The sequence below is a fragment of the Macrobrachium nipponense genome, chromosome 10 (genome assembly GCF_015104395.2).
Source record: "Macrobrachium nipponense isolate FS-2020 chromosome 10, ASM1510439v2, whole genome shotgun sequence".
NCBI lineage: Eukaryota > Metazoa > Arthropoda > Malacostraca > Decapoda > Palaemonidae > Macrobrachium > Macrobrachium nipponense.
The window spans coordinates 79,436,536-79,462,768 of NC_087204.1; the positions used below are offsets into that span (position 1 = coordinate 79,436,536).

A 26,233-nucleotide genomic window follows, 5' to 3' on the forward strand; every position below is an offset into this window, starting at 1 on the left:
AGTAACTACCAAAAAGTTTTTGACCACTACATTAAATTTCCTCATCTTTATATGAAATCAAAACTAAAGTTTATCAATTTTAGTCCCTCTCAGACTCTTTTGTCTTGCTATTTTTACAACCAAAGGTGACTACAAATCCATCACAAACAAAAGTACCTACTTGACTTACAACCTTCTCCTCTAAGGACCAACAAAATTTCTAAGAAATATATATTCTCGCAGTCCTGCAATTTTAATTTAAAAGATGCAATAATTAATAAGAACTAATGGCGTACTTTTAAAAAATTAATGGATAACAATTCAACTTTGCAAATGTCACACAAAGATACTGCATGAATATGAAAGCTAATACTATCTGTGATTTCAGATTATATTAATTCCAACATGAGCTGGACAAGAACTTAACATGATTATTGGAGATCATCTGTTACTACTACTACTACTACTCTACCACTAAAGTAGCTTTCTTCTACAGATCAATTTAGTGTTGCAAAGCACTTAACAATTTTAGTAAAAAAGGCATGGGCTTTTACAGATATTGCAGTTGGTAGATTTAAGTAATTCTGAAGCTGAAGCAATTTCTTCCCATACTATATAACAGTGGTGGGCAAACTGCAGCCCAGGGGCACCCCCAGGATTCTGTGCAGCCTGCAGAAGCCTGCGGCAAATTAAAAAACAAATAAATTTGTGTGTTGGGAAAGGAGAAAGTGCCTGCAAATGTTAAAACATTTGGGATAAGTTGAGAAGTTTGCCCAAAGACTTTTGAAAGAAGATTAGAGGATTTCAGACAGATTGAGATAAAATGATATTGTTATTTTACAATAAAGTTTTGTACATACTTACCTGGCAGACATATACTTAGCTTACGTCTCTGACGTCACGACAGAATTCAAAACTCGCGGCTAACGCGACAGGTAGGTCAGGTGATCTACCTTACCCGCCGCTGGGAGGCGGGTGTAAGAACCATCATACCTTTCTTGCCAGATTTTTTCTCATCTTATACCTGTCTCCTGAGGGGAGGCTGCGGGCGGCATCAATCGTATATGTCTGCCAGGTAAGTATGTCACAAAACTTTATTGTAAAAATAACAATATCATTTTTGTACATGAACTTCCTGTCAGACATATACTTAGCTTATTGACACCACTTTGTGGAGGGTAACAAGACGAAAATAACAAAGAAAAGTTAACAACACACTTGTAGGATAAACATAACCTTGGTTCTTACCTGTTTAGGCTGAAGACTTCATAGATACTGTCTATTAGTCTGCATAGCCATAAGAGCTACAGCGAGGGCGTGACCTACAGCTGAAAAGACTCTTTGGGTCTACTAATGGGACTTGATATCCGCTTACTTAGTAGAATCCAAGTCGGATCATGTCAATGGGGGTTCGCCCTCTTCTATGACAGAACCTGTCCACTACCAACGCAGGGAGCTTCAAACCAAATCCGATCACCTAACCAAACTAATGTTATTAGCATTACGAAACTAAAAAAGATGCCTACCTGCATCATTTTTCATACAACCATATGAACTCAATTACCAAAAAAAAAAACAAGGGGAAAAAACTACTAAGGATATGTTCCAGCTCCCTGCCCCAGCACCGAATCCGCCGATACGTACGGGCCTAACGCGAAGCACTCGTCATACGTAATACTGACGTCTTTTAGGTAGTGGTTGGCGAATACTGAATTACATCTCCAGAATGTAGTTTTTCATCAGATTCTGAAGAGACATATTCTTCTTAAAGGCCAAGGAAGTTGCTATTGCTCTCACTTCATGAGCCTTGACTTTTAAGAGCTTGAAATGTTCTTCATCACAAGATCATGTGCTTCTTTCACAACACTTCTAATGAAGAAAGACAGCGCATTTTTCGACAATGGTCTGCTGGGGTCCTTTACAGAGCACCATAGTCTGTCCTCAATGCCCTTAAGGGTTTTCTTCTTCTGAAGGTAGTATTTTAAACTCCTAACAGGGCAAAGCGTTCTTTTCAGGTTTTTCCTCCACTACTAGGGCAGACAAACCACGAACCTCAAAGCTCCTTGGCCAAGGATTTGAGGGGTTCTCATTTTTTGCTAAAAACGAAGGAAGGAAGGAACAAACCACGGAATCTCCTTTGAAAACCTACTCCTTCCTTCTAGGGCATGAATCTCACTAACCCTTTTAGCAGATGCTAAAGCCATGAGAAAGAGAGCTTTCCTCGTGAGATCTTTGAAGGAGGCTAAATGTGGTGGTTCAAACCTAGCGGACCTCAGGAAGCGAAGAACCACATCCAGATTCCAACTTGGAACTTCGTTCGAAGTTTTCTTGGAAGATTCAAAAGATCTTAATAGGTCATGAAGATATTTGTTCATTCGAAAGATCTAAATTCCTATGTCTGAACACCGCAGCCAGCATGCTACGGTATCCTTTGATAGTAGATACTGCCAAACCGCATTTTTCTCTGAGGAAAACTAGGAAATCTGCTATCTGAGTCACAGAGGTACTGGAAGAGGAAAACTTCTTGTTCCTGCACCAACGGCGAAAGACGTCCCAGCTTCGACTGGTAGACTTTAAGGGTCGAAGGTCTTCTAGCTGAGGCGATAGCCTTAGCAGCTTTTGTCGAAAACCCCTTCGCTCTGACAAGACTTTTGACAGTCGAAAGCCAGTCAGATTGAGAGCGGGGAGGTTTCTGTGATAACCTGTCGAAGTGGGGCTGTTTGAGCAAATCTTGTCTTTGTGGAAGTGGGCTCTTGGAAAGTCCACCAACCATTCCAGTACCTCTGTGAACCAATCTTGGGGCGGGCCAGAACGGAGCTACTAGGCGTCATTCTTGTCCTCTCCGAGATAGCAAATTTTCTTGAGGGTTTGTCCTAGTACTTTGAAGGGGGGAAAGGCGTACGAATCTAACCCTGTCCAATCTAGGAGAAACGCATCCACTGAAACTGCTCCTGGGTCTGAGATCGGGGAGCAATAAAGTTCGATTCTTGCGTTCTTTGCTGTTGCAAAGAGATCGATGTGAGGTCTGCCCCATCTTCTCCACAGGTCTTGGCATACTTTCTGAGTGGAGGGTCCACTCGGAAGCAGGAGTTGATTCTTCCTGCTCAGCGAGATCGGCCCTGACGTTCCTTTCTCCCTGTACGAATCTGGTGAGAAGACTGATTTTCCTCGTTTGAGACCACAGCAGAAGATCCCTTGCTGTTTTCGTACAGGGAGAGGGAGTGCGTCCCCCCCCCCTGTTTCTTGATGTACGCCAAGGCTGTTGTTTGTGTTGTCGAATTGACCTGCACTACTGCATTCCGGACGTGGGGTTCGAAGGCTTCAATGCCATCCAGACTGCCATCAACTCTTTCTTGTTGATGTGCCAGGACACCTGATCCCCTTCCAGGTGCCTGACACTTCTCTTGTCCCGAGTGTCGCTCCCCCCCCAACCTGCCTCCGATGCGTCGGAAAACAACACATGGCTGGGGTTCGGCATGTAGAGAGACATTCCTTCCACAAATCGAAGTGGGTCGTTTCCACCACCGAAGGTCTCTCTTGATTCCTCTTGAGATCTTGAAGGAGAACTCCAGATCTAGGGAGAGACGCCTCCAGTTCTGGTATAGGAAGAACTGTAGAGGCCTGAGATGCAACATTCCTAGAGAAACGAATTGCTCCAGCGAGGAGAGTGTCCCCAGCAGACTCATCCACTCCCTCGTTGTGCATGCATCTTTCTCTAGGAAGGTCGTTATTTTCTCGTAGCAACGAGCTATCCTCTCTGGCGACGGAAAAGCCCGAAAAGCCAGAGAAGCTATCCGAATACCCCAGATAGATCCTCTCTTGACTGGGGATTAATTGAGACTTCTGGAAGTTCACCAGAAGTCCCAGCGAACTTGCCAATGTAAGGGTCTTTTGAAGGTCCTCCAGACATCTTTCTTGAGACTCTGCTCTGATTAGCCAGTCGTCGAGGATAAAGCGACACCCTCACTCCCTCCAAATGTAGCCACTGCGCCACGTTCTTCATTAACCCCGTGAAAACTTGGGGTGCAGTTGATAGGCCGAAGCACAAGGCCTTGAATTGGAAGATGTTTCCTCCCATCATGAATGTAGATACTTCCGTGAAGAAGGATGGATCGGCACATGAAAGTAAGCGTCCTGAAGGTTCTATAGACACCATCCAGTCCCCTGGACGAAGAGCCGCTACACTGATGAAGTTTGTCTCCATGGCGAACTTCCTCTTTTCCACAAAGACGTTCAGGGGCGCTTACATACAACACCGGTCTCCATCCTCCTGAGTTCTTCGGAACTAGGACAGTCTGTTGTAAAAGACCGCAGAGCGGGGATCTTTCACTAGTTCTATAGCCTCCTTCTCTAGCATGAGATCTACTGCTAGAGAAAGGGTTTGATTCATGATGGGGTCCTTGTACTTGGCTACCAATCTCCCTCGGAGTTGTCGTCAATGGTGGTCTTGACGAGAAGGGAATGAGGTATCCTTTTTCTGACAATCGATAGGGACCAATGTCCGCCCCTTTGTGGGCCCAGACGTCGGCAAATTTCAGTAGTCTGGCACCCACTGATGTCTGGAGTCCTTGACCGCTATTTCTTCCCTCTGACTGACTTCGAGAAGGTTTTACCTCTCTTAAAAGATCTAGTCCCTCTGGTTGCAGAACCTCTGACAGCGGGTTCCCTCCTCGAAAGGGCTCCCTGTCTCAGAGGAGTCTCTTTCTTGGTCTTGGGTTGGAAGACAGAGCGAGGTTTCCTGGCCGCCTGGGCTAACATGTCCTGAGTAGCCTTAGCTGAAAGGGCACTCGATACATCTTGGATAATTTTCTTGGGGAACAGAAGAGGAGAGTTGAGCATACAAGAGCGATGCCCTTTGTGCATGAGACACTGCCTTCGTGAGAACGAACAGTAGACCGACCTTTCTTAAGCACCTCCAGCTCCAAACAGTGAGGAGGACTTCACTCGATCCGTCTCTCACTGCTTTATCCATGCAAGTGAGTACACAGTTAAGATCTTCAGGAGACAGAGCATCTGGGGTCTTGGTCTTATTAGCCAGCACACCTAAAGACCAATCAAGGAAGTTGAAAACTTCCAGATAGGACTCGAACATTCCCTTCAGTAAGTGGTCAAGTTCGTTCATCCCACGTAGTCTTGGCGGACAAGAGGGCGGAACGACGAGCAGCATCCACTAATGAAGAGAAGTCCGACGTCCGCAGACGAAGGGAGAGCGAGGCCTAAAGGTTCTCCCGATTCGTACCAGAATCCCATCTGCCGGTCAGTTTAGACGGAGGGAAAGAAAAAACCGTCTTCCCTTTCTCTTTCCTTCGAAAGGAGCCATTCTCCAAAACCTCTCAGACGCCTTCTCATGGAAACAGTAGGTTTCATCCTAACACAGACGAAAACCTTCGACGTCTTCGAAGTGGAGAATAACGAAAGAGGAGAAGGGGGAGCCACAGGAGAAAGAATATCTCCAAACTCTTGCAAGGGAGTAACTCTGGTAAGTTTTCTTATTAGGAGGAAACTGAGGCGTCTTTTGTTCCTTCTTCTTCTGAGGGGTCCTGTTCCTCCTGAGCCGAAGAGCCTTCCTGATCCTTAGAGGCGCGACTATTCTTAAAGGAGTCTCTAGAGGCAGATAGACGTATACGTCTTGGAGACAATGCTTCAGGCAAGTGTCTACTTGCAACATCCTTCTTGTCTGGAGGAGTGCGTTTCCCAGATCCTTGAAGCCTAATAGGAGTCAGGCGGCAGTCAGGTGCAGAGCGCCTGTATGAAGAAGAAATTCTATCAGGCTCTTGGCGCCTATCCAAAGGAGAGCGGCTACCAGGCGAACTGCGCCTGTCATACGAAAAGCGCCTACCAGGCTCTTGGCGCCTGAACCGAGGCGAGAGAATCTCTGGCGACGAGCGCCTACTAGGTGAGGCGCCTACCAGGGGAGAAGCGCCTGCTAGGCTCTCGGCGCCTGACTCGAGGCGGGAGTAAAAGTCAGGAGAAGAGCGCCTGCCAGGCGAAACGCGCCTAACAAGCTCTTGACGGCCTGTCCAGCGAAAAGCGCCTGTCCGATTTAGGGCGCTTGTCAGCCGGAGAGTGGAGGCGAGACGAGGAGCGCTACGAGGTGAGTAGTGCCTACTAGGCTCTTGGCGCCCGTCAAGGGGAGCGATCCTGTCTCGAAGAGCGTCTGTAGGGTGAGGATCTCCTACGCGCAGTTTGCTCCTTGTCTGAAGGAGAACTTGTCTGTCAGGCGAATGTCGCTTATACGCAGATTTGATCTTGTCCGAAGCAGAGAGCCTCCTGCGAGAATCCGAACGAACAGTTGAGCGCGCCTCTTCCGTCGAAAAGCGAGAGTCAGGAGAGGGGAGCTTGGACTTCTTTACAGGAAGCGAGACGTCCTTCCTGCGCCGAGAAGACCCGTAAAGAGAGCCAGCCAGAGCCGAAATCTGCGCCCCTGAAGGTTAGCCAACCACCCTTGCAGGAGAACTCACCAACCTCGTGAACAGGAGAAGAGGCTCGATCTCCGCTAAAGTGAACGATACTCCTGAGATCTCTTTCGCTTCTTCGCTCCACCGTCAGGCTCTTCCGAAAAAACTTCAGGGCTGGAAGGGCGGGCGCGAGGGAGCATTCCAGGCTCTCTTCGAAGGGCGCGAGGCTTCCGAAGAGCTCCATCCTCTTTTAGGAGAAGGCGGAAGGCGACGACGAGAAGCACTGGCGCAAAATTTCTCTCTTGGAGTGATCCAAGGTAGCCTGGGAACGATCAACAGGAACTACCGAGGGGACGCCTGACCGTTGGGGATGCTCCCTAACCTTCCTGCGGCTTTCGACTTTCCTCCTCCACTGGACTGGGAGTCTGGAAGAAGAGGTCTAGGCCTGGAAGCATTAGGGCGCCGATCAGACGCACCCTCCACTGCACTGGGTTCACTGCACAAATCACTATTGGAATCACTCTTACCTTCTAGTTGCTTGATTTTCCTCTCCATACTGCGAATGGTGGCTTTCATTGAAGCCACTTCCGAAGGCGTATCTTCGGCTTCGGTGCAGGGAGCAGGAGCTGAAACTGACAAAGGAGCTACTTCTAAAATAGGATTATCTACATCCAACTCGCTAATACGAGATCTACTACTGCTCCTGGAAGAAGCTTTCCTAACTTTATCCTTTTCAAGCTTCCTCAAGTAGGAAGACAAAGACTTCCATTCATCCTCATTCAGCTTTTCACATTCATTACAAGGGTTATTAAAGGTGCATTCATTCCCTCTACACTTCAAACATACCGTGTGAGGGTCTACCGAAGCTTTCGGTAGCCTCACCTTACAATCAGTCATACAACAAACTCTAAACATAGCAGTTTTCTTAGTATCAACATCAGACATCATGAATCCAAGAAAAATCCAAAGAAAAGTCCAATAACTGTCCACAAATCGCGAAAGCCAGGCCAAAAGATCGGGTACTTCACCAAAAGTCCGTAGAAACAATCCAGGGCGAAAACGAGAAAAGAATCCAACTGTCAAGAGGTACCGACAACGGGTGTGGTCGACACCGACGACAGAAAAAATCTGGCAAGAAAGGTATGATGGTTCTTACACCCGCCTCCCAGCGGCGGGTAAGGTAGATCACCTGACCTACCTGTCGCGTTAGCCGCGAGTTTTGAATTCTGTCGTGACGTCAGAGACGTAAGCTAAGTATATGTCTGACAGGAAAGTTCATGTACAAAAATTCAATTTATTAACTTCTCTCTCTGCTGATGTCAATGTAGCACCTGATGAATTACAGCTTGAATTGTTAAACATTTAATCTGATCTTTCACTGTAAGAAATGTTTCACTCCTTACCATTAGTAGAGCTTTACAACTCACTATCCGTTCAATGTTTTCCATGTTTAAATAATTTTGCTGCCAGATTATTCTCTAGTTTTGGTTCCATTTACATCTGTGAGCAGAGTTTTTCCTGCATGAAGACATAAGATCAAGAAAAAGTCCATGATATCAGACAAAAACTTAAATGCAGTGATGAGTGTTTCTACCTACAACCTTGTGCCCAGACTGTAAACAAACTGTAAAGCAAAATTGTGACAAGATACATTGAATTGCTTGTGCTGGATTCTGAATTTGTTTCATTAACCATGCTGTCTATATGTTGTATTATCTTGAAGAGCACCGCCCAATTTTAAAAGGTACGGCCATTTGACTTTTCATAGCGTGCTGATGCAGCCCTTACACTGAAAAGTTTGCCCACCACTGCTGTATAAGATTCACAATGTGATATATAAAAGTTCTGACACTAAGAGAATAATATAACCTGTGACATTTCCAGAAATTAATAAAATCAAAGTTTGCTAGTAAGATGAGGTAAAGCTTAAAAACCTTAATAGATTGCAACCACTTTCAACTTTAGGCAGATGCACATTAAGCAATTACATCCAGTAAGTACATACATCAAAATGCTAACATAGAATATATTTAATAAATATCCTGAATGAAGAACATGAGCTTACTTTGTTAATGTGTCTTTATCCTCTGACAGCTGAGTCACAAATTTGTTGTTCATGCTACCAACACGAGCCATCAAAGTCTCCCTTGTCCTATGAAGTACCGTCTTAATGGGTACCAAATGACCAAACTCCTGCAATGCCTGACAAAGGTCTGTGATGTACCATGACCCTGCAACAATGTTTAAAATTCAGTCTTGTTGCACTTCACTGACAGTAAGCCTTTTGAATTCTCTTTAAAACAGAACCATGCATTAAATTCTCATTAACTGGCATTACAGTACTGTGCATCTTACATGCTTCTACCAACTTCAAAGGACAGTTTAAAAAGTTTTGATTTCAGAACAAAACCAATACTAGGCAACAATACTTGCCACCCATGCAAAGGCAAAAATATTTCTGATACACGTGCAATAGCGTAACACTCAAATTCCATTATATGCAGGTCATGGTTGAGAAAATCAAAAATGGCAAAAATACCACAGCAAAAACTCATAAAAACCTTACTAAATACTTATTAGAACACTATACGTAATTCCTATAAAAGTGTTATAAAAATATGGTACTGTAAAATAGTCTGATATGACGAATTTTTAATCAATTTGTATTTTTTCTAACTAACAAACCTAAGGTCTTAACATTAGGATAAATCTTTTAGCGCCAGCTGGAAACCGGTAAAGCTTGACAAAAATGTGTATGCAAGGGACTATTGGCATCTGTGCTTGGTCATGATTTATGTGGGACCACCCACATACCCCTTGGCAACCCATGACCATGCCAGTTATTCTTCCAACCCCGGTTAACTGTTAAGAGGTGGGCCTTTGTATGTTAAGACCTCAGGTTTGATAGTTATGAAAATTACAAATTGATTACAAATTTGTCATCTGGTCATATACAAAACAAATCTTCGATCTTAACATTAGGATAGATTTACACTTGATGGGAGGTAAATACTATTAACCACCTGGAAGTCTGCCACCTTTGATCAATATCCCAAATAAAAGAATTTTAAGAAAATTACCTCTACTTCAGAATCCAAGATATATATAAATATCCTATACTTCAGAATCCAAGATATATATGAATATCCTAGATTCAGAATTCTGGGTTTCTATACAGTGTCATAGTTCACTGCATCTATGGAAGATAAAAGCTATCTGTTCTTTAACAAACCAATGTATTTACTTATGTAGGTTTGTTATCATTCCTCTCTCCTCTTGCTACTGATTGTTATCATTCCTCTCTCCTCTTGCTACTGATAAGTATCTTACATTAATGATCACTCTTAACAGCTTGACCACTTCACTCACCTGTCCATTCCAGCGTATAACAGCACTTTCTTCTTATTGCCCGCAGTTAAAGAAGTAGATAGAAAATAGAAAAGGAAAGACCAATTATCTCATTCATTTCACTTTCATACCTTCATCTTAGACCAGATACAAACTGACCCACCAGGGGCACTGGATGAGCTACACAACTTGTTGAGCAGCCACCACTGGACCAAATGAAAGTGTCCAAGGAATTATGGTCAACAAACCATGAACCAGCTCTCAATATTCCATGGACAGACATATTCCTCTTAAATGGCAAAGAGGAGCTCAGACCTGTAATGTCATGGGCTCTTGCCCTCATGACATTATCTGATTTTTTATTCTGTCGAACAAACATTCATTTGTTTCTCGACCAAAACGAAACTGTATTCTTGGACAATTCTTTCTTGACCCGGCCTGTTCTAACAAAAAGCCTTCGACATCCTGGTCTGAGATGTTGAATTTTTAAATAGGCATGTAGTGTTCTGACAGGACATAACATTCCATTAGGGTCATATCCACAGACTTCAAAAGAAGTCTGGAATAAATTAGAAAAACCAGACTTCCAACCTCTGCTTTAAGGGTCAAGTTTCTATCTGTAGCCTCTCACAACGGTTTATAGGGAGGCCTCGTAAGGCTAGACGATACCAGAGTTAAATCCCAGCAAGGAGATTTAAGTTTTCTAAGGGAATAGAACAATCCCAGCTAGGAGATTTGAGTTCTCTAAGGGAAAAGAACTGCTCAAAGCTCTTAATCAACTTAAGATATTTCCCAAAAAGCAGAAATATCTGTCTTTCATCCTTAGCACCAGAACTAGTGCAGCCCTATAACTTTGACTGACTGACATAGAAAGATGTTTTTCTACTCTTAGGAATGTTAAAAAAAATCAGCCGTTTGTTGAATAGAATATCTGGGTGGAGAAATACCGCGTCTTTAAGGGGCCGGCCGGCTAATGCCCTTTTTTAACGACAGGACTTTGACATTCATACCACTTAATAAGGTGACTTGGGACATCTCCAAACCACATATGATTTTCGCCTCTGACCTTCGGTTTTGTGACGCCAGGTCACTTTATCCCGAAAATAACCATTTTTCAAATTCTATCTCCTCCCTTGATATTTAATATTAAGACCTGGGATTACTACCATATATAGACCTGATATCGACCTCCAATCAAATGGAGAGTTTTTTTTCTAAAAGTAATTTTTTTTTTGCTAGATATGAATTTTTCAATATGGTAAAAAAATAAACTATAAATCACGAGAAAAAATTTATAAAAAAAAGACGAAACAAAAATTGGAAAAAAGGGCTCTATTTGATTGTTCTATAATGTCTTTCTGAGTTATATACCAAATTCCAATGTTATAGCTTTAAAACTAAGTGAGGAGATAGATTTTGAAGGTCAATAAGTATAGTTTTGAGATACGGGCGTTCAAAGTTTTCCTTCGTATTTCTATAAAGACAATGTTAATAAATAATGATTATTATGAATGTATATTTCTTTTTTGTGTATTAATAAACCAAAACTATTTTATTTATCATAATTTAATCATAAATGATGATCCCTTTGCTCATACATCGTAGCCTCTCTCCCCTTCACTAACTCGGCTTATTACAGCGAATTTTCTTCTGTATGTTAGCGATATGTTTTCCTTGTATTTTCCTCTTTGGCATGATGACATTCTTGCCGAAACAAAGATAAACAAACGTAAATGCAAGAGAATGTCAGAGGTGAAACTTGAAGGTGTACTCTCTTTTTACAAAGACAATTTAATAAATCATGATTATTATGAATTTCATATTCCATTTTGGGTATTAAAAAACCAAAACTACGTTATTTATCATAAATGAAGATCTCTTTGCTCAAAGATCGTAGCCTTGGGCACAGTGTGACGTGTGCTGTCAGGCAAGAAGGGGGCGTTACTAGGCAACCCTCCCCTCTCTCTTCACTAACTACGCGTATATTATGATATTCTGTAATAATAATTGAAGGATTTTTCTTCGTCTGTATGTTAGCGAGATGTTTTCCTTGTCTTTTCCTCATTGGCATGATGAACTTCTTGCTGAAACATACATAAACATACGTAAAAGCAAGCGAATGTCACGAGGTGAAATTCGAACGCATAACCTACTTGAAGTCTATGGTCCAACTGATTCATGATTGAACCAGATACTCACTTCTGCGAGCCACGGAATCTCTACAGATGCCATTTCTCACAATTTCTTTGCCAATAATTATCAAAATTTACGATAACAGAAGAAATATTGCATTTTCTTGTTCTGATGAATGTTTTAGGCTTATTGAGTTACGTTTACTAATTACCCTGTAACTACGAAAGTAAGAGGAATTTTGACGAAATATTTCGTATACATATTCTCAATTACCATATGAAGTTCCGTGAATTTTTTCATGACTTTGAATTTTTCATCCTATACCACCATATATATAGGGGTTCCGGCCGGCCCCCTTAACACCGCTGACAGTAGACAGACCACTTTCCATGGCACACATGTGTTGACGACTTTCTTTTTGAGAAAAACCTCTCACTCACAGAGGACACTACTTGATAGCCTCCACCTGTGAAGAGAAAGGGACTGCATTGACTTGTGGTACCTGTCCACTGGGGTTGACATAGACTGTGCCAGGAAGGTAGCTCTCACAGAACTTCTACCAGCAGAGATAACAGGTCCAGAAACCATACTGCCAGGGGCCATAGAGGAGATACTAGAGTCATCCTAAGATTCTGGGACCTCATCACCTTGTCCTATGGATGTTGCAGGGCTTCCTCTGCCAATGCCTCTGTGTACGGAACCATTGAACAATATACCTAGTTTTCTGTTGTACATTGTTAAGAACAGGTCTATCCCTGGTCTTCCCAACAAGATAAAACATCCTACCTGGCACCACCTCATGTCTGCAATCACATTCCTCTTTCCCGGAATGTATCTGGCCCTGATCTCTACCGAGTTGTCTATTGTCTACAACCCACTGATGTAGCTACACTGCCCTAAGATGTAGTGGTCAAGATACTAGACCCCCTTGCTTGTTTATAAATGCCACTACTCTAGCATTGTCTGACATCAACACGAATGTCCCTTTACTCTCTCCTGAAACTCCCAGAGCTAGGAATGCTGCTTCCAACTATATTTGTCTTGCTGATTCAAGTCTCCTAAAATCATTATGCTATCCTCCAGATGAGTGCCCCAACCCTCAGCCGACTCATCCGAGAACAGGAGGAGATCTAGAGAGGCTTCTTGAAGAGAAACCCCTACTATAAGATTGCTGTTGTCTGTCCACCACAGCAGATCATGCTTCAGTGGTGTGATCGGTGTGGTCTTTGCCTGCCACCTCGATGGCCATGAGTTCGATTCTCAGGCATTCCTTTGAGGTGTTGAGAGATGTGTATTTCTGGTTATAGAAGTTCACTCTCGACATGGTTTGAAAGTCACCTAAAGCCATTGGTCCCATTGCTGAACAACCACTGGTTCTGTGCAAAGTAAAAACACCATATAAACAAACCACAGCAGATTGTTTCTCACCTCTGTCAACAGTGGGATCTGCATAAATGGATGATCTACTGCTGGAGACCAAAACTTCTTCATCCTCCATTGCAAAGATCACAGATGTACCCTTCTATGAGGAACCAGCTTCTCTAGCAAAGTTAGAATGCTCAGAACTACCTGCCACTGCTTTGCCGACTGTGTTCTTGACAGAAAGGTACACACCATATTCTTGCACTTTTCTATTCTTTGATCAGACAGAAAAGATTTGGACTTTACTGTTTCTATAAATCATCCCCAAATACATAATCTTTTGACTGGGATCCAGATTCAACTTCTCTGGATTTATCCTAATGCTGTGACAAAATTGAAATAGACGTTCTCTGTCCCGAAGTAACTTCTCTCTGGACTTTGATATGACCAGTCAATCGTCCATGCACCTTAGAAACTTCCTGTTAGAATGATGGATTGGAATCTGGAAGTCTGCATCCTTAAAGTCTATGGTCAGCATAAAATCCCCATCTCTGACTGCTGCTAAGACTGTCCTTAGAGTTTCCATTTTGAATTTCATCATCCTGACATAAAGATTCAAAGTTGACAGGTCTATCACAGTCCTCCAATAGCCATTTGGAACAAGGAAAATTCTGCTGTATAATCCCCTTGAAGGAAACGATACTTGTTCCGCAGCTCCCTTCTCCATCATTTTCCTCACTTCTTGCAAAATGAGGAGCTTCTGAGACCAGGGGTGTAAGAAAGGTGTGAAAGAAGGTTTCAGAGGTGAAGTCCACAAGAGAGTAGATTTCCTACTTGAAGGACATCCACTCTGAATCTCTGCCGCACAGCCCAATGACTTGTCAGGCATCCCCACTGGTAGCACTGAGTGGGAAGAGGCACCCAGCCTATGGTCTCGCATCCCTTCCTCTGCCCCTATTTCCTCTACCTTTTGAAGATCGATTCTGAAAGGACTGTTGAGGTGGTTTCTTCCTTGGAAAAGTCAATGGAGTAGTTTTAGGGGCAGGAGTAGGCCTCAGTACCTTCTTTTGAGGGTTTTGTTGAATATGTCTTCCTTCATCAATAGCTTATCCCAGTTTGTCCTTGGGTTACAGAAATTGAGACTAAAATATCCCCATTATGGAGATAATAAAGAGTCTACATCAACAGCATGGCTTTAACTTGGTTAGAGCTGCATCTCTTATCATCAACAGGATATTAGCCCAAATGTTGGTACTTAAGTTGGTTAAGTTGAGATAGCTTTAAAACCATACTGAAGTCGTCTGACAAAAGCTGTCTCAGCCACTGACTTCCTTGTCGAATCAGAAGAGGTCATTTTAGCCATAGCTGTTGACTGTAAATCTAGCCAAGAAGCTGTCTGGAATATAGAAGAGGCTGTTAACTCCAATGTAGTAGTCTCTTGACAAGTAAGTGAATGCCATTCAATTTTGACTTGGTCTAAGGTCAGACCTGGTCTTAAACAAACATCTGGGTTGATAAGATGTCTACTCAACAAAGGAATAACAGATGTTGAATAATATTTCCTATGTCTCAGAACAGGGGGAGGAAGAAACCTGAATTTTCTATTTGATTGTAGAGTCATCCTGCCCCTGAAATCTGTGCATTAACATGAAGAACAGACTGCATGAATGGAGCACTGTAGTTTGTAGGACACCTTAACATCTTTCTTGAGTCCTAAAAGAGCTTTGATCCCAGTAGGAGCAATCATGGAAAGGGTTTCAGTCCTCCATGAAAGGTTACTGAACTGATGAATCAGATCAATAACCTCTGCATAAGAAGAAACTCCTGATTCTCTATCTCTTCCGCTTCCAAAATATTCTGTTCAGCCAAAGTGGAAGGTATACGGGGATCATGAACAAGAAGAGATATGGGAAGCTTCCAGTACAGAAGGAGAAACATATGGAACAGGCCTCTCTAGAGAAGTGACACTATCACGAAGTGGCAAAACAACAGATGAAGACGAATCACCATCTTAAGATGGCATCGTCTCCTTCCCTTTGTACTGACCCTTCTCATAAAACCCTTTCCATTGCTCCATCGACCAAAATCGACATATAGAGCAGGAATTGGTCATAGTACATACGTTCTCTCTGCACATACTACACGTAGGATGACGATCTGCATACACCGATGTTAGGAATCGCATACAAGGGAAGCAGCTGATACCCTGGCACTCCTCTATTTCTTACGGCAAACTAACCCGGCTTTAAAGAAAACAGAAAAACACATCCTCTCTTAAAGGCAGTAAAAGAGTAACTAGCGTGGTCATAGGTTGCTGAGGGGTATGTGGGTGGTCCCACATAACTTATGACCAAGCATGGGTGCCAATGGTTCCTTGCATACACAATTTTGTTAACTTTGCTGGTATCCAGCTGGCACCTGAAGATTTATCCTAATGTTAAGACCGAGGGTTTGTTTCACATATGGACTGAACAACATTACTTTCTTTCTACCATATTTTGGGGAAATTCATATTATATAAGATCTACGTTTCCCTAAAATTATGTGCCAAATTGTATGAAAGACTAATATAAATATGTAACTACTGTGTGGTTTGACGGTAAGCTTTCTGCGTAAAGGTTATGAATTTGATTTTGCAATTAAAAGATGGAAGTTTTCTGCATAGAGGCTATGAATTTGATTTTCCAATTTAAAGTTAAAGTGGCAATGACTTTTCTTGTTCCCCAGAGCCCAACTTTATTGAAGGAAATGGATAAATGGAGGTTGAAAAACCCAGACTTGCAATATACAAAAACTATTAAACTTAGCCCAGTTTGGGCTTGCTTAGATTTCTGGAATATGCCTGGAAAAAATTATGTATGGTATAAATTACCAGCTTACTACAATCTATGTGCTACATTTGTACTAACGTAAAAATACAGAATTATAAAGTATTAGCAATATTGTATCTAATACACTATTGTATTCATGCTACATATATGTTTATTTTGTATCCACATACAAATAAAATAACATTCAAAAAGATCTGCTCATAATGGAACTTACCTGCAGTCTGACTTCTAACAGCTGAATAGCCTTTAACAGTAGCAGCTGAAATTAAGCAGTTACTCTCTGCATGGGCTACAGTGCAGACATCTTGCTGGAGAAATATGGCTGTATAATAAAATGAGAGGGGCTCTTCAGTCTCAGAAGCTGACATGGCATACTTTCCTAACTTAAGACTGTAATAACTTCCACTATAAATGTGCAATAGGTTAAGTAATCAAAATGGAATTTTAATAATGAAATGAAATTTTATTGCATACTTACCGAACAATTACTATACAACTGTAGGTTCCCTACAAATGGCAGACAATAGATTCAAAACTTCCGTGGTGGCGCCACCATCGCTGATGTAGGTGATGTCATCTCCCTCCACTCGAGGGAGCTACAGGTACAACTGTCCAGGTAACATCAATTCGATCTGCCCAGCCATCCACCTGAGGGGAGGGAGGGAGGTCTTTAATTAATCATTGTTCGGTAAGTATGCGATAAAATTTCATTTTATTATAAAAATTCCATTTTTATTGCAGTCTCTTACCGGACAATTATACAGCTGATTACCCATTGCAAGGATGGGGGGCTTTGGATGTAAGCTTAATATCACAATTTTTAGAAGTAAAGTGTATTTTTCCTAACTATACAAACCTGAGGTCCTTTACATAAGGAATTACTATTCAGCGCCAGCTGGACCAGTTGTAAGATTTACTAACAAGGTAGTTCGGCAGTAACTGCTTGTCCGATGGTCGGGAGTCCCGCCCGACTGGAGGTGAACATTTCACTTGGCTTTAGGCCCAGGAACAGAGTGAGGGGTGGCATGAGGTGGGATTATATGTAAAGGACCTCAGGTTTGTATAGTTAGGAAAAATACAATTTACTTCCAAAAATTGTGATTTGTTCTGACAAGTAATACAAACCCTCAGTCCTTTACATAAGGAAGGCTCACTTATTGGTGAGTGGAATCCGAGTCTTTTGAACAGACTGGCGTTTACCCAACCTGGGTTCCCTCCCTGGTCGTAAGAGCAAAGGGGGGGAACCTAGCCTCTGTCCAACTGATCGGAATGTGTACTGCAAGATCAGTGGTCAGACCTCTGGATCAATTCATAAGAGGGAGGCAAGTGTACCTCTTATGAATAGCAAGCAAGAACTAGGTCCTATGTAAGAGCCAAATAAAAAGTATTGGGTTTGTCTCTCACTGGTGTCCGCTTCCCCCCTTGTTAGGGAAGGGACGGATAAATGCTTCTATCCCTAATGAAAAGGATAGAATGGAGCTCGATTATGTAGCTTACCTGCATTGCCATCCTGTCCAGCGTGGTGACGACCGCTACCCTCTGCCCGCAGGGAGAGGGAAGAAAAAGAGGAGGAAGAGAAGCTAGTCACACTCTCATTCACTCTCCATTCATGCAGTCTCACAAGGATGAGATGCTACCTTGTCCAGTAAAGGAGCTGGGTAAGCTACACAACTTGTTGAGCAGCCACCATGGGTCCCAAGGAAAATGTGTCCTTGATTTCGTTTGTAATCAAGAATACTGTCAAGTCCAGTTGAGTCTTCTTGCACCATGATGCCTTCAGGAAGAATTGTAGAGGCCTCATGTGCAGTCTTCCGAGTTTGACAAACTGTTCCACCGAAGCTAGTCTGCCTAACAGACTGGTCCAACGGTTGGTGGAACAGGACTCACGGTCCAGGAAGTCCTGGACTACTTCCATACACGACTGGACTCTCTTCGGTGATAGAAAAGTAAAAAAAACTTGAGAGTTCAGAGTCATCCCCAAACAGAGAATGCTCTGAGTTGGTATTAGCTGAGATTTCTCCTCATTTATAAGAAGACCTACTGAATGAGTTATATAATGAAAGAGTCCTCTTGAGATCCTTCATACACTGACTTTCCGAAGAGGAGCGGAGAAGCCAGTCGTCTAGGTAGAGTGACACTGATACTTAGATGTAACCACTTCCCCAGAAGAGTCAGCACTCGCATAAATACTTGCGGTGCCATCGAGAGGCCGAAGCACAGAGCTTGAAACTGGTAGATCTTGCCCATGAACACAAACTGAAGGTATTTCCTGGAGTCCTGGTGAATTAAGATGTGGAAGTATGCATCCTGCATATCCAGGGATACCATCCAATCCCCTTGGCGAAGGGATTCCAAAACCGAACAAGTCTTTTCCATATTCAATTTGGTCTTGTTAACGAACAAGTTCAGTGCACTTACATCCAGTATGAGCTTCCAGCCCCCTGATGATTTGGGGACTACAAACACAGTTATAAAACCCTGGGGATGGTCTGTCGCTTATCTCCTCAATGACTGCCTTCGGCATGAGAGCCTCTATCTCTCGAGTTAAAGCTACAAATTTCTCCGAGCCTGGAGAGTAGGCAGGTAATGCAATGGGAACACTGGATAGAGGCAGAGTGTCTTTGAGAGAAATGAACTTGGATCACCCATGGCTCTGCCCCTCTGCGACTCCATTCCTCCCAGAAGAGGCTCAGTCTGCTCCCTACCGGAGCACAAAGGATTGAAGGATCACTTGGATGATTTGGTGTCGGATTTGATCAAGGACTTGATTGGGTGTCGTAAGTTGGATCAAGGCCTGACGAACGGTCTAGGCTTGCCCCCTTGAAAGGGTTTCTTCTGCAAGGGCGATTCCGAGGTGGTAGGAGTCACAGTCGAAGGTTTAACTTGCTTAGAAGACTGAGTGAGCAAGTCATTAGTCGATTTATTTTCCAATGCAGAAAGCGTCTTGGCTACTGTCTCTTCGGGGAACAGATGATTCTTGTCGAGAGGCGCAAACAAAAGGGCAGACTTCTGAGGTGAAGTGACTCCTCTTGAAACTAAAGAACACCAGAGTTGCCATTTCTTGAGAGTTCTGAATGTTAAAGAGAAGCCAGCTCATCGCAACCATCCTGAACTGATTTGTCGGGACACAACAAAACCCCAAGCCAGTCCAATGCAAGGTCTTCCTGGAGAGTAGGACAGTCCTCTACTTACATAGCGAGGGCTCCGATCGTCCAGTCCAAGAAGCTCATAATCTCAAAAATCTTGAAAACATTCTTTACCAAATGATCCAAATCGGGTGACGTAAAGAAAATTTTTGCTGCTGCAAATGCGGACCTTCTATTTGCATCTACCAGGCCAGAGAAATCCTCCTGGGAGGAGGCAGATACTCCCATGGAGGGCGCTTCTCTGGTTACGTAGAGCCTATACCTCTTCTTAATCAGTTAAGTTGCTTTCCCTGAGCTCTCTCTTGACCTTTAACCAGTCTTCTACATCACGAAGCGATCGTTTCGCCGCCGCCTTAGAAAGTATGAGCTCTGGGAGAAGGGGATTGAAATTCCTCCTCCTCATTAGGAAGATGGATGCAGGCGACCTGGGAGCGGCTACTACGAAGTAATCTGGGTACTTGTCCAGAAGATAGCGTAAAAGCTTAGAATAGCATGAAAGAGGAATAGAGTCCACTTCTAAGGCCCCCTTGTCATCCGGAGAGATAGGGGACAGAGAAGGTTCTGGATTCAACTCATTGTTCTTCAGACATTGTTTACTTTCTTTCATCCAGGTCATCAGCTCCTGCAATTGTCGACTAAGAGGAACTGAATTCTCATCTTCTTGAGTTGTAGTTGTAGCAACTGGGGTTGTGGACTTCGACACGATCGACTCTGGAGGTCTCGCGCCAGTCGAAGCATCTGTCGCATGTGACGAAGGTAGACTTTCGACAGCCTGATGAGTCGAAGATCTCGACAGACTCAGAACTGGCCGTTCCACAATCGAGTCAAAGGCAGCTGTCGCTGTCGTAAGGACCCGAGGCAAAGTCCAGGTAGCTACACTACATAACGGGTGAGGGTTGTCTACCTCTCTGTTTCTCCTCACAGGGGGTGGAGAGAACACCTCTTCAGTCACAAGTCTCTTCAACGGATGTGAGGCTGAAGAATCATGCCACTTACAACGCCTAACCGGCAACGAATCACTCAACTCTGTCAACAACTTATTACTGAATTACACACCTTTCCAATGATGTTTAGTCGAATCCTGCTGTCGCACCACAGGATCGACGGAGGAAGCGACTGTCTGTGGGCAAACCCTAACAGTCTCCTTTGGACCTCCGGTATGTCTTCTCCCCGAGGCAGGGGAGCGGGGCAGGGACCTTCGTCTAGGGGAACTATCGGGACAAACAGCCACCCCCTCAGATTGCACTGCAGTGACACTTTTCACTTAACTAGAAGTCTTCTCCAAGAAAGACTTTACAGATAAACCTAATTGCATAACAGTATTCAAGGCTGGCATTGATGTCAGGAGAAACTCCACGGGAAGCTGACAAGGGAGTCACAGGTGCAGGAGTAGGAGGACTTTAGACTGGAGACATAATAAGAGGAGAAGAAGAATGGATAGGAGCAGGTGCTTCGATAGAAAGAGCAGAAGCAGCTATACTAGTCTTACTTTCAGCTTTAAGAGCTGCTTTCCTCTTCCTGTCTTTAATTACCTTCCCCGAGTGAGAAACAAAAACTTTCCACTGTTGTTCACTCCAATCCTTGCATTCATCACAAGAAGACTCAAGAGCACTCACAACCCTTACACTTAATGCACTTAGAGTGCGAATCATATCATACTGGTTTAACTAACCTAGTTTTGCACCCTCCGGCACAAATCCTAACTACTGAAGGACTAGAGTCCGACATGATGGTAAAGCCACAAAATTGCAGAAAAGAAATTCAGCTAACTAGCTTCAATCCCACAAAACACGAAGTTGAGTACTTCACCGATATTGGTAAGAGATACTTCCCAACAAATGAAGAAAATGTCTGCACCAACCACCGATGTTCACCAGAAGCCGGCAGAGAACGAATAGTTACCTGGACAGTTGTACCTGTAGCTCCCTCGAGCGGAGGGAGATGACGTCACCTACGTCAGCGATGGCTGCGCCACTGTGGAAGTTTTTAATCTATTGTCTACCATTCGTAGGGAACCTATAGCTGTATAACTGTTTGGTAAGACTCTGCAATAAAAATAAAAGCTACATAATGTATTTTGAATTATTAAAAAATATATACACCAACAACTTTTGAAGACAGTAAATAATTTTCATTCATAATGATGTTCATCTTCAATATAGAAAAATTAATTTCCCAATGAAAGTCTTCAAATTAGTTGTAAATGAACTCACATCTTGAGGAAAATTATACATCAACAAAATGATTTTCCAGATTTACTAACTTAAAACTTCCAGAAAACTTAGTACGTAGTGCATACTCTCTAGCAAGTTTATACTGTATTTTAGCTGAAACTCAAAATACTACATTATCTAACGGAAAAACATTAAAATGCAGAACATCTTAAAATTAACAAAACCCTAGCATGCACAATTCATATAAGATGCCAGACTTCTAACTCCCAAAATTACTAATCATGTTACATTTTATTAGTACTCATGACCTCCAACTTTCTCTGCTTTTTTTGTCTTAGCTATGTCTGTAAATTCTAGCATAAAATGTGTCTGTAAATTCTAGCATAAAATGATTCATCTGAATGTAAGAGTGAATTCTGTGAAGATTCAGTTAAAATTTTAAGACTAAAACAAAAATATGGTAATGCTAATATAACTATCCACGTTATTGTCATCAGTCATGGCAATGACATAGTTTTCAATAAGGTTTCCCAGAGTTATTAATTGTTTTTGGTGATATTGTTTGTACACTCATGTGGTATGGTGCTATCATAAATGCTTTTAATTTTTATGCCATACAATTATTGTTTATTGTCATGAAGTGATTATCTAGTCTGTCAGAATCACATTAACTATCATATATTAAAAAAAATAATTCACCAGTTTTTGAATGAATAGTAACTAATTATTTATCAAAATACTTATGTACTAGGAAAGATTCCACTAGTTTTTGAATGAATAGTAATTGTAATTATTTATCAAAATACTTATGTACTAGGTGACACTAATTAACAAAAAAGTTCTTACCTACATCCAGTTTAGGAAATATGATGGAAGAAAGGATCACAGAAATCAATAGAAAATGAGTTCCTTTAAACTGTTTTTTTTTCCTTTTAAATGAAAAACTATTGTTCTTTTGAATTTAACAATATAAGTAACTACATAGGGTGATAACCAAGCAAAATTTAATTTTGTTTTATGATTACAGCATAAGCTTTCAATCTTTTCTCTATTTCCTTGATAGTATATGATAAGCTATAGAAAATACCATTACCTCCTAATGACACAAATTTGTGTAAAATGACTACTTACGTTGCAATGCTCGTTCTCCACGACATGCTTGGATGAAGTATAGTCTGGGCTTGTCATGCAGTACTTGACTGAAGCAAAGTTTCCGCAAATCAGTAATGGACAAACATGACCGATCATGCAGGAAAATCTGATCTGTTGAAAAGAAACTTTTGATATTTAAAACACACAGCTGTTTTGTCACAAGGCACTCAAAAATTGTACTTAACTACAGTCCCAGCAATATATATTAACCCTTAAACGCCGAAGCGGTAAAAAAAAAAATGTCTCCCGTGTGCCGGAGACGTTTCAGAGTGAGCGCAGAAGCGGAAAAAATATTTTTTTCAAAAAATCACAGCGCGCTTAGTTTTGAAGATTAAGAGTTAATTTTTGGCTCCTTTTTTTGTCATTGCCTGAAGTTTAGTATGCAACCATCAGAAATGAAACAAATTATCATTATCATATATAAATAATGCGATATATGATAGCGCAAAAACGAAATTTCATATATAATTGTATTCAAATCGTGCTATGCGCAAAACGGTTGAAGGTAACAAGTTACTTTTTTTTTTGTTGTAATGTACACTAAATGGCGATCAATTTGGTATATAACACATTGTAAAACGATAAAAGCAACACAGAGAAAATATTATCACAAAATAATGCATGAATTCGTAACGCGCGGATGTAAACAAATATTTTTTTCAAAAATTCACCATAAATCTAGATATTGTCCTAGAGACTTCCAATTTCTTTCAAAATGAAGACAAATGATTGAATATTACTATACTGTAAGAATATTAGCTTACAAATGCAGTTTTTTACCATATCTGACGAGTTAAAGTTGACCGAATGTCGAATTTTTTGTATATATATTTCTTTATATGCAATAATTTCGGAAATAAGAAAAGCTACAACTTTCAAATATTTTTCGTTTTATTCTACATGAAATTGCGCACATTTTCATATATAAAACTCTATGAAATGCCTAATATGAAATGGAGCAAATATTCCGAGAATGGGACTTACGCATTTCGGAGATTTGTGGCGGAGAATCCGCGCGCGGAGGGAAGGAAAGTTTTTTTTAAAAATTCACCATAAATTTAAATATTGTGCTAGAGACTTCGAATTTGTTTCACGATGAAGATAAATGACTAAATATTACTAGACTGTAAGAGTTTTATCTTACAATTGCGTTTTTCGACCATTTTGGTAGAGTTCAAATTGACCGAACGTGGTTTTTTTTTCTATTTATCGTGATTATATGCAAATATTTCAAAAATGAGAAAAGCTACAACCTTCAACTATTTTTGTTGTATTATACATGAAATTGCGCACATTTTCATATACAAAACTTTATGTAACGGCTAATTTAAAAATGGTGCAAACATTACCACAATCGCACGTATGATTTTTTTCGGAAGAGTTACCGCGCGACGTAAGAAAATGTTATTTTTTTTCATAAATTCACCATAAATCGAAATATTGTGCTAGAGACTTCCAATTTGTTGAAAAATGCAAGTTTAAATGCTTAAGAAGTTTACTAAAATATAAGCGGTTTTAGCTTACAATTGCGTTTTTCCGGACCATTTTCGGTAGAGTCAAAATTTGACCGAAGGTTGAAAATTTGTCACTTATCATCATTTTTTATGAAAATATTTCAAAATTGATAAAAGCTACAACCATGGGTTGTTGTTTTTAGTTGTATTGTGCATGAAATTGCGCACATTTTCATATATAAAACTTTATGTAACGGCTAATTTAAAATGGTGCAAACATTACCACAATCACATGTATGATTTTTTTCGGAAGAGTTACCGCGCGGACGTAAGGAAAAAGTTTTTTCATAAATTCACCATAAATCGAAAGATTGTGCTAGAGACTTCCAATTAGTTGCAAAATTAAGTTAAATGATTGAATATTACTAAAATATAAGAGTTTTAGCTTACAATTGCGTTTTTCGATCATTTCGGTAGAGTCAAAGTTGACCGAAGGTTGAAATTTTGGCACTTATCGTTATTTATATGAAAATATCTCAAAACTGATAAAAGCTACAATCATGAGTATTTTTTGGTTGTATTCTACATAAAAATGCGCACATTTTCATATATAATACTCCATGTAACAGCTAATTTAAAATGGTAAAAAAATTATGTCAAAGTGACGAAATAATTTCAGAGATGTGTCACAGATACTTTTTAGTGCGGCAAGAAAGAAATTTGCGCTTGCGCGCCTGCGTAATGATTGTAAACAAAACAACACCTTGATCCGTGAACTCCCAGCATCCCCCAAGGCGCGTGATTCAAGAGTTTTCGGCTGGTAGGCCTAAAAGTATTTTTCCGCGAATTTTTAAAAAAACTTTTGTATGTCGACGTAAAATACGTCCAGTCGGCACCCGAGAGACAAAAAATGTCGACGTAAAATACGTCCAGTCGGCGTTTAAGGGTTAAGCATTTAACTCCTACAACAAAGCATGAAAGATTTCCTTGTTACAGAAACAATAATCTGATACCAAAACTTATATAAGTAAAACAAAGTTCAATTATCAGAATTACCAAGGGCTTTAAATATACATATATGAATGTTCAAATATGAATTCCTCAAAAAACAGCACTGAAAATTGAAAATTTTTTATATTACCATACTCATCTCCATGGGTCATAACACACACAACTAAACAAGATACGACAGCCAACTTTGGACTGACACGTAAATTTTTGAAGAATCGCTGAATCTGCTCATGATCAGGATTATCCAAATGCATCACATGGAAGCCAAAAAGCTTGAATGTTCCAGCAAGTCTTTCTTTATCGATATCTGATCCATGCCTCTCGCCCAGTGAAGGTATCTGAATATAAATGCAGTTGTATCCTTAGTATGAAAAATAATGAATTTCATGTGACAACAAAAATACTACAAAGTTTATAGAATTATTCTCCCATTTCAAAGCGAAAAATTTTAAATTGTTAATTGGGTGTTAAAATATAAAAATCACAAATTTAGATAGCCCAAATACTTCAATTCATATATAGGGTTTACTTGTTTGCTATAAATGAACAATAATGTGGATGCCAAACATATTTAGTACTCAAAAATTAAAAAGATAATCATGACTAATCAAAGTGATGCGTGGGTCAGTTACTGGTATGCCTGCACTTCTATGTACCATAACATAGAGCCTCCCATTTGCTTTCCTTGCTCATACCAATTAAGAGCAAGTGCCAGCTTGCCTCATTCCCAAATACATACTACTTAACAACACTCATTTTTTCCAGCTGCAGCCAGACCAGCACTGCACAGTACACATTAACAACTTTTTGCAGTATGTACTATAAATTTCTGTGCATACGACAACATTTAAATCCTAAAATTCACCCCTAAAAATTGGCGGTCATCTTATATCACCATTCTAAAAATCAAACCTTGAATTCTAAGCGACGCTTATTGGTGGGCTGGCCTAGGCCTCGGTGCAATAACCACTGACATATACAAAAAGATTCACATTATGATATAAACTGATATAGTAAATTGTTAACAACTTATATATTAGTATTAGCATATTTGAAAAATAATTCCGTATTTTTATGTATGCAAGTAAGCTGACAAAATGTAAACATCCAACTGGTTGTGCTCACATTAACACTTATCTTTTGATAACCCTTCATATATTTTAATGGTAGTGTAATTACAGTAGTAATAAAATTTTTCAATAAAAATTCATTATCATTTTGGTGGCAAATTATTGTACATTATCC

General features: G+C 41.0%; 1 protein-coding gene across 1 annotated transcript in view; it reads right to left on the bottom strand.

The window, feature by feature from the left end:
* Positions 1–26,233, bottom strand: part of LOC135224011 (uncharacterized) — a 248,225-nt gene that overhangs the window by 11,323 nt on the left and 210,669 nt on the right. Inside the window, exons 7-10 of the mRNA XM_064262935.1 lie at positions 25,119–25,326; positions 22,503–22,634; positions 16,266–16,373; positions 8,443–8,608 (exon numbers count right to left, since the gene is read on the bottom strand). Of these exons, the coding sequence (XP_064119005.1) occupies positions 8,443–8,608; positions 16,266–16,373; positions 22,503–22,634; positions 25,119–25,326 (614 nt within the window). The remainder of the gene's footprint in view (positions 1–8,442; positions 8,609–16,265; positions 16,374–22,502; positions 22,635–25,118; positions 25,327–26,233) is intronic.